The sequence below is a fragment of the Salmo salar genome, chromosome 22, assembly GCF_965601325.2.
Source record: "Salmo salar chromosome 22, fSalSal1, whole genome shotgun sequence".
Classification (NCBI taxonomy): Eukaryota; Metazoa; Chordata; class Actinopteri; order Salmoniformes; family Salmonidae; genus Salmo; species Salmo salar.
In genome coordinates, this window is record NC_138312.1 from 31,175,001 (window position 1) to 31,189,002 (window position 14,002).

General features: G+C 43.2%; 1 protein-coding gene across 2 annotated transcripts in view; it reads left to right on the forward strand.

Moving 5' to 3' along the window:
* Positions 1-13,633, forward strand: part of LOC106583215 (FYVE, RhoGEF and PH domain-containing protein 5) — a 53,624-nt gene extending 39,991 nt beyond the window's left edge. Inside the window, exons 13-21 of one of the 2 annotated variants that reach the window (XM_014167132.3) lie at positions 8,221-8,304; positions 8,815-8,894; positions 9,194-9,290; positions 9,558-9,695; positions 9,833-9,935; positions 10,782-10,918; positions 11,216-11,341; positions 11,666-11,820; positions 12,056-13,633. In XM_014167132.3, coding sequence (XP_014022607.3) covers positions 8,221-8,304; positions 8,815-8,894; positions 9,194-9,290; positions 9,558-9,695; positions 9,833-9,935; positions 10,782-10,918; positions 11,216-11,341; positions 11,666-11,820; positions 12,056-12,092 — 957 coding nt within the window. In that variant the 3' untranslated portion in view covers positions 12,093-13,633. The remainder of the gene's footprint in view (positions 1-8,220; positions 8,305-8,814; positions 8,895-9,193; positions 9,291-9,557; positions 9,696-9,832; positions 9,936-10,781; positions 10,919-11,215; positions 11,342-11,665; positions 11,821-12,055) is intronic. The other variant, XM_045705476.2, reaches the window with a different exon arrangement.
* Positions 13,634-14,002: the final 369 nt, after the last annotated feature.

Consider the following 14,002-nt stretch of genomic DNA (forward strand, 5'->3'; position numbering starts at 1 on the left):
ATACACCCACACACTAGACCTGCTTCTCTATGTGTAATACACCCACACACACACTAGACCTGCTTCTCTCTGTGTAATACACCCACACACTAGACCTGCTTCTCTCTGTTTAATACACCCACACACTAGACCTGCTTCTCTCTGTTTAATACACCCACACACTAGACCTGCTTCTCTCTGTGTAATACACCCACACACCAGACCTGCTTCTCTCTGTTTAATACACCCACACACTAGACCTGCTTCTCTCTGTGTAATACACCCACACACACTAGACCTGCTTCTCTCTGTTTAATACACCCACACACTAGACCTGCTTCTCTCTGTGTAATACACCCACACACTAGACCTGTTTCTCTCTGTTTAATACACCCACACACTAGACCTGCTTCTCTCTGTGTAATACACCCACACACTAGACCTGCTTCTCTCTGTTTAATACACCCACACACACACTAGACCTGCTTCTCTCTCTGTTTAATACACCCACACACACACTAGACCTGCTTCTCTCTGTTTAATACACCCACACACTAGACCTGCTTCTCTCTGTGTAATACACCCACACACTAGACCTGCTTCTCTCTGTGTAATACACCCACACACTATACCTGCTTCTCTCTGTGTAATACACCCACACACTAGACCTGCTTCTCTCTGTTTTACTTCTATGGGCTAGCGTCCCACCCTAGTCAACACCCAGTGGAATCACGTGGCGCGAAATACAAATACCTCAAAAATGCTATAACTTACTCCTTTATGCAATCGCGGTGTCAGATTTTAAAATAGCTTTTCCGCGAAAGCACATTTTGCAATATTCTGAGTACATAGCTCGGCCATCACAGCTAGTTATTTTGACACCCACCAAGTTTGGGGCTCACTAAACTCAGAATTACTATTAGAAAAATTTGATTACCTTTGCTGTTCTTCGTCAGAATGCACTCCCAGGACTTTTACTTCAACAACAAATGTTGTTTTGGTTCCAAATAATCCATAGGTAAAATCAAATAGCTCCGTTTTGTTCGTGCGTTCAGGTCACTATCCGAAGGGTGACGCGCGAGCGCATTTCGTGACAAAAAATGACAAAATATTCCATTACCGTACTTAGAAGCATGTCAAACGCTATTTCAAATCAATTTTTATGCTATTTTTCTCGTAAAATAGCGACAATATTCCAACCGGGCAACGTTGTATTCATTCAAAGGCTGAAAGAAAAAAATTGAGTAGCCTCGTGAACGCGCATCTCAGTCTCACTGTCCCCAGGCTGACCACTCACAAACTCTGCTGCTGTTCTTTGCCCAGAGACAGCAGAAACCCCATTCCACTTTCTGGCGGCTTTAGAGAGCCAATGGAAGCCTTAGAAAATGTCACGTTACAGCACAGATGCTGTATTTTCGATAGAGATGCAACAGAAGGACAACAAATTGTCAGACAGGGCACTTCCTGTATGGAATCTTCTCAGGTTTTGGCCTGCCATATGAGTTCTGTTATACTCACAGACACCATTCAAACAGTTTTAGAAACTTTAGAGTGTTTTCTATCCAAATCTACTAATTATATGCATATTCTCGTTTCTGGGCAAGAGTAGTAACCAGTTTAAATCGTGTACGTTTTTTATCCGGCCGTGCAAATACTGCCCCCTAGCCCCAAAAGGTTAATACACCCACACACTAGACCTGCTTCTCTCTGTTTAATACACCCACATACACACTAGACCTGCTTCTCTCTGTTTAATACACCCACTCACTAGACCTGCTTCTCTCTGTTTCATACACCCACACACTAGACCTGCTTCTCGCTGTTTAATACACCCACACACTAGACCTGCTTCTCTCTGTTTAATACACCCACACACTCGACCTGCTTCTCTCTCTGTTTCATACACACACACTAGACCTGCTTCTCTCTCTGTTTAATACACCCACACACACACTAGACCTGCTTCTCTCTCTGTTTAATACACCCACACACACACTAGACCTGCTTCTCTCTGTGTAATACACCCACACACTAGGCCTGCTTCTCTCTCTGTTTAATACACCCACACACACTAGACCTGCTTCTCTCTCTGTTTAATATACCCACACACACTAGACCTGCTTCTCTCTCTGTTGAATATAGTCACACACACTAGACCTGCTTCTCTCTCTGTTGAATACAGTCACACACACTAGACCTGCTTCTCTCTCTGTTGAATACAGTCACACACACTAGACCTGCTTCTCTCTCTGTTGAATATAGTCACACACACTAGACCTGGTTCTCTCTCTGTTGAATACAGTCACACACACTAGACCTGCTTCTCTCTCCGTTGAATACAGTCACACACACTAGACCTGCTTCTCTCTCTGTTGAATACAGTCACACACACTAGACATGCTTCTCTCTCTGTTGAATACAGTCACACACACCAGACCTGCTTCTCTCTCTGTTGAATACAGTCACACACACTAGACCTGCTTCTCTCTCTGTTGAATACAGTCACACACACTAGACCTGCTTCTCTCTCTGTTGAATACAGTCACACACACTAGACATGCTTCTCTCTCTGTTGAATACAGTCACACACACTAGACCTGCTTCTCTCTCTGTTGAATACAGTCACACACACTAGACCTGCTTCTCTCTCTGTTGAATACAGTCACACACACTAGACCTGCTTCTCTCTCTGTTGAATACAGTCACACACACTAGACCTGCTTCTCTCTCTGTTGAATACAGTCACACACTGCTTCTCTCTCTGTTGAATACAGTCACACACACTAGACATGCTTCTCTCTCTGTTGAATACAGTCACACATACTAGACCTGCTTCTCTCTCTGTTGAATACAGTCACACACACTAGACCTGCTTCTCTCTCTGTTTAATACACCCACACACTAGACCTGCTTCTCTCTCTGTTTCATACACACACACTAGACCTGCTTCTCTCTCTGTTTAATACACCCCCACACACACTAGACCTGCTTCTCTCTGTGTAATACACCCACACACTAGGCCTGCTTTTCTCTCTGTTTAATACACCCACACACACACTAGACCTGCTTCTCTCTGTTTAATACACCCACACACTAGACCTGCTTCTCTCTCTGTTTAATACACCCACACACTAGACCTGCTTCTCTCTCTGTTTAATACACCCACACACTAGACCTGCTTCTCTCTCTGTTTAATACACCCACCCACACACTAGACCTGCTTCTCTCTCTGTTTAATACACCAACACACACACTAGACCTGCTTCTCTCTGTTTAATACACCCACACACTAGACCTGCTTCTCTCTCTGTTTAATATACCCACAGACTAGACCGGCTTCTCTCTCTGTTTAATACACCCACACACTAGACCTGCTTCTCTCTCTGTTTAATACAGCCACCCACACACTAGACCTGCTTCTCTCTCTGTTTAATACACCCACACACACAATACCTGCTTCTCTCTCTGTGTAATACACACACACACACACACTAGACCTGCTTCTCTCTCTGTTTAATACACCCACACACTAGACCTGCTTCTCTCTCTGTTTAATACACCCACAAACTAGACCTGCTTCTCTCTCTGTTTAATACACCCACACACACACACTAGACCTGCTTCTCTCTGTGTAATACACCCACACACTAGGCCTGCTTCTCTCTCTGTTTAATACACCCACACACACAATAGACCTGCTTCTCTCTGTTTAATACACCCACACACTAGGCCTGCTTCTCTCTCTGTTTAATACACCCACACACTAGACCTGCTTCTCTCTCTGTTTAATACACCCACACACTAGACCTGCTTCTCTCTCTGTTTAATACACCCACCCACACACTAGACCTGCTTCTCTCTCTGTTTAATACACCCACACACAACACCTGCTTCTCTCTCTGTTTAATACACACACACACACACTAGACCTGCTTCTCTCTCTTTTTAATACACCCACACACACTATACCTGCTTCTCTCTGTTTAATACACCCACACACACTAGACCTGCTTCTCTCTCTGTTGAATATAGTCACACACACTAGACCTGCTTCTCTCTCTGTTGAATACAGTCACACACACTAGACCTGCTTCTCTCTCTGTTGAATACAGTCACACACACTAGACCTGCTTCTCTCTCTGTTGAATATAGTCACACACACTAGACCTGCTTCTCTCTCTGTTGAATACAGTCACACACACTAGACCTGCTTCTCTCTCTGTTGAATACAGTCACACACACTAGACCTGCTTCTCTCTCTGTTGAATACAGTCACACACACTATACATGCTTCTCTCTCTGTTGAATACAGTCACACACACTAGACCTGCTTCTCTCTCTGTTGAATACAGTCACACACACTAGACCTGCTTCTCTCTCTGTTGAATACAGTCACACACACTAGACATGCTTCTCTCTCTGTTGAATACAGTCACACACACTAGACCTGCTTCTCTCTCTGTTGAATACAGTCACACACACTAGACATGCTTCTCTCTCTGTTGAATACAGTCACACACACTAGACCTGCTTCTCTCTCTGTTGAATACAGTCACACACACTAGACCTGCTTCTCTCTCTGTTGAATACAGTCACACACACTAGACCTGCTTCTCTCTCTGTTGAATACAGTCACACACACTAGACCTGCTTCTATCTCTGTTGAATACAGTCACACACAGTAGACCTGCTTCTCTCTCTGTTGAATACAGTCACACACAGTAGACCTGCTTCTCTCTCTGTTTAAACCTGATGCTAGTTTGTCCAATCATAATTGTATTTAGATATCTATTTTGTATGTATATCAGTAGATATTAACATGGATGTCCTTCTATTGTTTTACCATGCCATGTTCATCTAAAATTGTTTCATTCCTAATTTCTTAGATTAAACCCACCTCCCCCACCTAGAATCTGTCATCTTTAAAAAAGAACATACTTGTCTTTAGCACCCACACAACCACACTCAGGATATGGTAGTAGGGGCGACATGTCTGAGGAGGAGGAGGGTGTTATTTATATAGCCATAAGTCCAAACAGAGTAACGACTTCAGACAGGCCATTCTTTAGCAGCCTGGCAGTGAAAGCCCCCTCTGTAACTATGCCAACAGAACACTCTGATTCTGCCATCTCAAAGTGAGAGAGAAGGATGTCGGCAGAAGAAGAGAAAGAGCTTAAATCAAGGAATGGGTTAATATGATGGAAAATTACAGAATTAAAGGGGACTTCCTTATTTTTTCAAATGTACAGCCCTCTCAGTGATGGTAAATTATGATCGACAATAGAGTTAACGAAAGAGTTAACGAAAGAAAAATCTGTTATGTGAAAATGAAAAGATAATCCCAAATGCCTATTCTTGAATGACCAATGACCTTTGTTTACATCTACCCAGAATGAGTCAACTTTAAGGTTTTCTAGGTCACTGTTGTCCAACTACAGGGATTTGCACTAAGACGATTCACTCAATCATATTTTGGAAATATTATCCAAGCGGATAAAACCTAATTTGTAGTATTATAGGATAACCTATAGGAACCACGTTAACATTTAAGAATAAAACACTGCAGTCAGTCCACTCATGATCACACACAACTAGAATCCATTTAGGTTTTTTCTGAGATAAAATCTGCAACATCTCTCACTCTCTTAAGGAGATGGAGTTATGGTGTGCTTAGGGCCCCAGTGGAAGGATGACTCATGCCCAGAGTTTTAACTGGTCAAGTCATGCGGTCAGAAAAACAGGAAGAAATCTTGATTTTTGACATTGAGACACATTTAACCAGTGGCAACCCGCCATTCAGGGCAGGTGGGGCAGACATTTTTTGGGCTTGCCTGTTTTGCATGTTATTTTGGCATTAATACATGTCACGTATCAGTTTGCAAACAAAGCTGCATACAAACACGGTCTCTTTTTTGTTTTCTTGAGTAAAGCAGCTCCAAAATGCAGGTGTTTCAGCCTAGCTCAGTGCTTTCTGTGGTGGTGGGGCAGCCAGCAGAAAATACAGAGCGTTGCGACGTGATTGGCTCAGTGTTCTGTCACTCATGGGGACTTTATGTCATTGCCAAGTGTAAGAGGAGACATTGAAAATTCTAGCCCTTCGGCTACTGCCATAGAAGTGCCCATCCAAGAAGGCTCAAGGACATTGGCACAGTAGCTTTGATTGGACTTAATGTCAATGTCATACTTTCACAATCTTAGCTAGCAGACATCATCATGAATTAAGTTCACAATCTACTGGCAAATCCTTCTTAATCCTTGTCATATGAAGTTAAATAACGAAGAGAAATTATAGATAAAATGTATCGGTGCTCATCGGCCATTGAACATAAACATTACACAACAAGTTGTAAATCGCAAATTTAATGAGTGGTTTGGAAGGAACCAGTGACAGTGGCTGTGTGGTCCAAAATCCAAGTTTAAAATGATAAACATTCGACATTGGTCATGCTGTCAATAAAGCATGGTTTGTGCAGCGCTCAAAACAACTGTGAACTCATCCTGTTCAAGTGAACCGAGCCCACCAATGTGAGTCAAAAAATGTATTGTATGCTGCTTCATAAATGATGTAATATGCCAGGGAGATATGTATACTGTAGCTAAGAAAGTAATACTAAGTGTATGTTGTGTAGTAAGCTGTTAGTAGCCCATGTGCCTCACCCTAATAATTTGGTCTATTTTCCCCTCTGCCTACGCGACGGTGGTGCCTGTGCCTACCTGTTCGGTGACATCTAATATTGTAAGAGCTTTCATTGTCTGCTTATATGCCCCCTTTATTTATCCTACGGTTCTGACTTGGTGTACAGGGAGAACACTGTAAGATCAGACCATGTTCTGAATTCTGTTGCTGTACATTTCAGAAGTGCTGAACAAATAGTTATATTGATTACGTCCGTCCTAGCTCGCTCATTAATGTCTAAATCAAAATTACAGATTGCCTCTTATCCGCTTGTCACCCCCTTATGCCATAGTTTGTACATCTCAATTGTCAGTAGAATCCACACTTGTTTAAGCAAGTCAGCCATATCAGCTATGTTTTTTTAAAAGACAGTAAATGAGGCTGAATGAACTGTTTCGCTGCCAGACAAGGCTCCGCTGATAGCCAGATAGGCTGTGCTGATAGCCAGATAGGCTCCGCTGATAGTCAGATAGGCTGTGCTGATAGCCAGATAGGCTCCGCTGATAGCCAGATAGGCTCCGCTGATAGTCAGATAGGCTCCGCTGATAGTCAGATAGGCTCCGCTGATAGCCAGATAGGCTCCGCTGATAGTCAGATAGGCTGTGCTGATAGCCAGATAGGCTCCGCTGATAGCCAGATAGGCTGTGCTGATAGTCAGATAGGCTCCGCTGACAGCCAGATAGGCTCCGCTGATAGCCAGATAGGCTCCGCTGACAGCCAGATAGGCTCCGCTGATAGCCAGATAGGCTGTGCTGATAGCCAGATAGGCTCGGCTGATAGCCAGATAGGCTCCGCTGATAGCCAGGTGTAGCAGTGGTGAGGTGTTGGGACAGCTTTATGCAGACCCTAACAGGTGGTGGGCACCGTTTGTTATAGTGCAATGAATGTATTGTTTAGTGTTGTGTAGTGGCTTTGCTGGCATGCATTCCACTTGTATTTATTTTTTGCCCCACCAAGATTTATATGCTAAAACCGCCAGTGCATTTAACTGTAAAATGTAATGAAATGATGATAAGTAAAACAGCCCAACTCTTCGTTGAGGAACAGATGGTTTCCTCTTAGTTTAGGGCACCACCATGTGGTTATTTAACATGCCGAAATAATGTACAATGTATTTTTAATCAAATACATTTTTATTTGTCACATGCGCTGAATACAACAGGTGTAGACCTTACAGTGAAAGGCTTACTTACAAGCCCTTAACCAATGATGCAGAATTAAACAAGACAAAATTAAACACAAGAATGAAGCTATATACAAGGAGTACCAAAACCACATCAATTTGCAGGGACATGTGGTTATAGAGGTAGATACAGTATGTACATGAAGGCAGAGGTAAAGTGACTAGGCATCAAGATATATAATACTAAGTAGCATGCTATTTGGATTGGAGAGTACTGACAATAATAAGTCATTTCTCCATGCACTTGTCCTGTCCAACAGCTGAATCAGTGAAATATTTGTATACAGTATTATCTTGTTCATTGGCTCTGAGGATACAGAATGAAAGTATGTGTGATTCTGAGGTTTGTTAGTGAATTCTGAGTGTGTTTGTGTGTTAACAGATGAATGATGTGCTGCTATACACCTACCCTCAGCAGGACGGGAAATACAGACTGAAGAATAGCCTCCCACTGACTGGGATGAAGGTCAGAGTCCTCCATCTCTCCCTCTCGCGTTTTTCTCTTTCTCCCGTTTCTCTCTCTCTCTCCCGTTTTTCTCTCTCTCCCGTTTTTCTCTCTCCCGTTTCTCTCTCTCTCTCCCGTTTTTCTCTCTCCCGTTTCTCTCTCTCTCTCCCGTTTCTCTCTCTCTCTCCCGTTTTTCTCTCTCCCGTTTCTCTCTCTCTCTCCCGTTTTTCTCTCTCCCGTTTCTCTCTCTCTCTCCCGTTTTTTTCCCATCACCATTTACCAAATTTCTCTCTTCTCTTTGTCAATATCACTCACCCCCCTCACTTCTCCCTCTCCCTTGTCCTCTCTCCCTTGTCCTCTCTATAATTTTGTCTTTGTCTCTATGTTACACCCTCTCACTTTTATATCTCTCCTTCCTTTCCTCTCTCTCTTTCCTCATCCTCTCTTTCTCTCTATACCCTTCTCAAACCGATCTGTCCTCTCGCTCACTGATTCCTGATGGGTCTGTGTAATGTGTTGTTGACATTCCAGATCGGTAAACCCGTCATAGAGAATGTACAGAACGCTCTGAGTATCGAGGGAGCAGACATCTCCATCACCTTGGCAGCCAGGTGGGTCACACTAACACACACTCACACCTTGGGTGGCATGGTCGGTATAATGATTGTAGTTCACAGTTCCCACGGTCACCAAATGCACTGTTTAAACAGTGAATTAAGTATAGTAAAGCTTCTCGTGCCAGGCTTTTTGGATCTTTTATAAGTAGTGTCAGTGTTGCTTTCCTGACCATCTGTCTAGACCACTCTGGGCCATTTATAGCCCTGAAAGTAGTGTAGTCAAACCCATCACTGGTATATGAGAAGTATGGTGAGAGGGCTTAATGACATGTGCTCTGTGTGTCCCTGTGCAGCTCCTGTAGTGAGAGAGAGGACTGGTTCCACACTCTGAGTCGGACAGTATCTGACCACGCCAGAGGACCTGCGCCATTCAGCAGCTGCTCTGGAGAGGTGAGGAGGACTTTGACTGGGAGACAGAGCATACACAGAGCATACACAGAGCATACACAAACGTGATGCTAGCGTTGTTAGCAATAGCATTACAATGCTCCCCACTCAATGACAATAGCAAACCAATACTCATACATTTACTGAGGTTATATTAACATTGCAGAGGGAGTATTTTCTCTTTTAAGTTGAGTATGAGTCACTGAGTAAGACTGTGAAGTCTAGTATGGTAGACGTAGCTCTAACTATATTGTCCTGTCTCTCTTCCAGGCCAGAGAGCGTCTGTGGCTGTCCCTGGGGGAGAAGGCTCCTACTCTGGTGCCTGTGTCCCATGTGATGATGTGTATGAACTGCACCTCAGACTTCAGCCTCACACTGCGCAGACACCACTGCCACGCCTGCGGGAGGGTGAGTCTCTCACAGACAATGCATGGCTACGTCACCTAGGACAGTTTAGCGCAGTATGATGTGGCTGGAGTGTGTTTTCCACAGTCAGGCCTGACCTGTGTGTGTTGGGTGTTGTGATGTGGTCCTGCTCTACTCAGATTGTGTGTCGGAGCTGCTCCAGGAACAGATCCCCTCTGAAGTACCTGCAGGACCGCATGGCCAACGTGTGTGACCACTGTTACAGCGAACTCCAGAAGAGAGGTGCATAACTCCTCCTCCTTTCCTGTACCGTGTTGTACTAAACTGTACTGTACTATACTGTACTGTACCATACTGTATTGTACTATACTGTATTGTACTAAACTGTACTGTACTATACTGTATTGTACTAAACTGTATTGTACTATACTGTATTGTACTAAACTGTACTGTACTATACTGTATTGTACTAAACTGTACTGTACTATACTGTATTGTACTAAACTGTACTATACTGTATTGTACTAAACTGTACTGTACTATACTGTATTGTACTAAACTGTACTGTACTATACTGTATTGTACTAAACTGTACTGTACTATACTGTATTGTACTAAACTGTACTATACTGTATTGTACTAAACTGTACTGTACTATACTGTATTGTACTAAACTGTACTATACTGTATTGTACTAAACTGTACTGTACTATACTGTATTGTACTAAACTGTACTGTACTATACTGTATTCTACTAAACTGTACTATACTGTATTGTACTAAACTGTACTGTACTATACTGTATTGTACTAAACTGTACTGTACTATACTGTATTTTACTAAACTGTACTATACTGTATTGTACTAAACTGTACTGTACTATACTGTATTGTACTAAACTGTACTATACTGTACGGTATTGTACTAAACTGTACTGTACTGTATTGTACTAAACTGTACTGTATTATACTGTATTGTACTAAACTGTACTGTACTATACTGTATTGTACTAAACTGTACTGTATTATACTGTATTGTACTGTACTGTATATGCCGCTCTTGACTACTGGAGCATATTGAATGTGTGTGAGTCCAGGTGTTAAGGTCAGTGCTTCTCTGTCTCCATAGGAGGAAATGTGTCTGGGACGAGTGGTACTGACAGTCCTCGTTCTAATCGCCGCTCCATCCGCCCGCTCTCTGCCGTCTTCCAGAACTTTCACCCTCCCAGCCTGTGGAGACGCAAGGGCACCGCCTCTCTGACCCAGGTAATCTCCCCCCCCCCCCCCCCACACACACACACACACACACACACACACACACACACACACACACACACACACACACACACAAACCACTAATATTCTACCAAATGAATGGTAAAAGCTATTGTCCACGCACTAAACTTATATTTTAATGTAAACATACATTTTCCTCCAGAAGTGGCTCTTAGACGGGGTTTTTTCCAGCTTGATCTTCAATTCAAGCACCTTGGTTGTACTGAGGTAGTAGCAGTATGTTATGTATGTAAGTAATCTCTCTGTGTGTTCCTGTGTTCTCTCCAGGTGAGTGTGTCAGAGGAGGGCTCTATGAGCGGGACTCTGCAGCGCAGTAAGAGGAGCAAGAGGAACTGGAAGAGACTGTGGTTCCTCCTCAAAGACAAGGTGCTTTACACCTACCAGGCCTGCGAGGTGAGGGGGAAAACACACTCCCCTTAAACCTGAACCCTCACACACACCTCTACCCAAACCACCAATCCCTGTAACTCTGTAATGTACACATACCCGACTCAGATGGAGAAAGAGCATAGAGTTTCTCTAGTAAAGCTAATTCACCCTCTCTACTTTTTTAGTCAGCAAAACCTCCACAAACTGCATCCTTAAAACGATGCAGGTTAATGATCACTGTGTATTCTCTCTCTCTGTCTGTCTCTTTTCCTCCTCTCTCTCCCTGTCTCTATCTCTCTCTCTCTCGGTCTCTCTCTTCCTCCTCTCTCTGTCTCTCTCTGTCTCCAGGAGAAGGTGGCGTCTGAGAGTTTGCCTCTGTTGGGCTTCACAGTGAAGCTGCCTGATAGGCCAGGTGGAGAGGAGACTACCAACGTCTTTGAGCTGTACCACAAGAAGACCCTGTACTACACCTTTAAGGCCGAGGACAACCACACTGCTAAGAGGTGAGCCCTGCACTGCACCAAAAATATATCACCACATCATCTGACCAAAACTGACTCTGGGCCATAGTTATAGTCTTTAGCTTTTTACGTGGTGAGGTAAAACTCCTGGCCCCACTTACAGGCATCATTAAGACATGTCATAGGCATGACTCACATTGGCAACAGCATCAACACAACAATCAGATTGTTATTACAATGTATTATAATTACAGTCAGCACTTTTCTTTCTACCCAGATGGGTCAACGCCATGGAGGAAGCCACAGTTTTATAGCAGTGGCCATCTTGGGTGGGTTGTTGAGACTGTATCTTTGGATGTGCATCACTCACCTTCCAGACTTACCCTGGGGACCTCACTGCCACTCTCCTGTTACACATAGCCTTCCTCAGAATGCCTGAATGTAAAACAAAAAGGGAAGAGGAAGAAGGAGGAATATGTTAATTTTGCCTTTAGTCAGCTGTGACGGCTGTGTCTTACTGTGTATGGACCGAGAGAGGAGAGAAGGAAACATGGTGTTCTTAAAGGAGGGGACACGCTCGCCTACTTTGTCACCCTCCAATGTCCCCGTCCCGCTGCTACAGAAGGTGTGACGCCCAGAGCCAAGTGAGGAGCTGGCAGAGATATGTTCCATTCTGGAAAATTCCACCAAGACTACCTATGACCCACCCCCCCTCCAATTTTTCGTGGAATTAACTACTCTGGATTACTTATAAAAATGGAAGGAAAATGACATGCAAAAAAAATGCTGGATGTTATCAAAGCAAAGAAGAATATGTTCATTGATATCAAGCTATCTGACATGTTTTTGACACTAAGAACCCTGACAAGGGGTTACATTTGGGGGTAAAGAAGAGGAAACAGAACATTAGCAGTAAATGTTATTAAACTGCATGTCCTACTAGTGTGTAACCTACATGCAGAGGTTATGAAAATGATGACTCTGTTATTAATACACATTGACCACATGCCAACGTGACTGCAGTCTTAATGTGATGTCAGAAGAATGAGAGTGGATCTCCATGTATTATTCTACCATCCACCAAGGTCTGAGGTCGTAAGGTCACTCCCCCTCCTGGTAGACCCAGTATGTGCTTCCATGTTCACAGTGCAATACAGCCTTTCTGCACCAACACAGCGGTACTTTAAAAGATCTCCCTCTATTTACTGAATGGACTCCCTATTTCCATCGTTTTATCAGAACACATTTCTGCGCTGGACTTAGCCAGCTTCACGTGCCTGACATTTTGAAGCCCTTGTTCTGCTCAAAGTATGACTGTTGTCTTGTATTGTTTTGCATTTAATGTGTTTCTTAGCTACGTATTTTCGCCATGTACTGTATTTTCTGAAATGGCCTTACATACAGCAATTAGTTCATGTAAATACATATGTAGAGATTTTGATAGGCAAAAATGATTTTGCTTTATTTGCACTCATAAAAGAAGAATGGAACTTAAAGAGCAAAGTAGTGAAGTGCACTCTTCTTCTAAATGTTTTTATTTGATCATGTGTCTTGGTCAGCCTGTGCCAAACTCACTAAGCCCAGTGCCTGGAGTTCGTTCTCTGTGTTAGCAAACCATGGATATATCAACTATATCAGATCAATGACAAAAAAGAGGCTTGTCCTCAACGTTAAGTTGCATATTATGTAAAATTCCTATTTGTACCAAGCCTCAGCTCCACCTTATAATGGGAGTGGTTACCCTGATGTGAAACACTGCTATCAGCCATAATCACTGTAGTGGACTTTGAAATGGATGAGTTATTTATTTCAAACTGTTGGGGTTTCTCAAACAAGTAAAGTGACTAACGTTGGATATCCTTTGTGTGTATCATTTTGTGTGATTTCTTCTCGCTACCCTGTGCTATTCCTATATTGGTCACTAGATGGCATATACACTGAACAAAAATATAAACACAACATGCAACAACTTCAAAGATTTTACTGAGTTACAGTTCATATGAGGAAATCAGTCAATTCAAATAAATGAATTAGGCCCTAGTTTATAGATGTCCCATGACTGGGCAGGGGAAGAGCCATGGGTAGGCCTGGGAGGGCATATGCCCACCCACTGGGGAGCCAGGCCCAGCCAATCAGAATGAGTTTTTCCCCCACAAAAGGGCTTTATTACAGACAGAAATACTCCTCAATTTCATCAGCTGTCTGTGTGGCTGGTCTCAGAAGA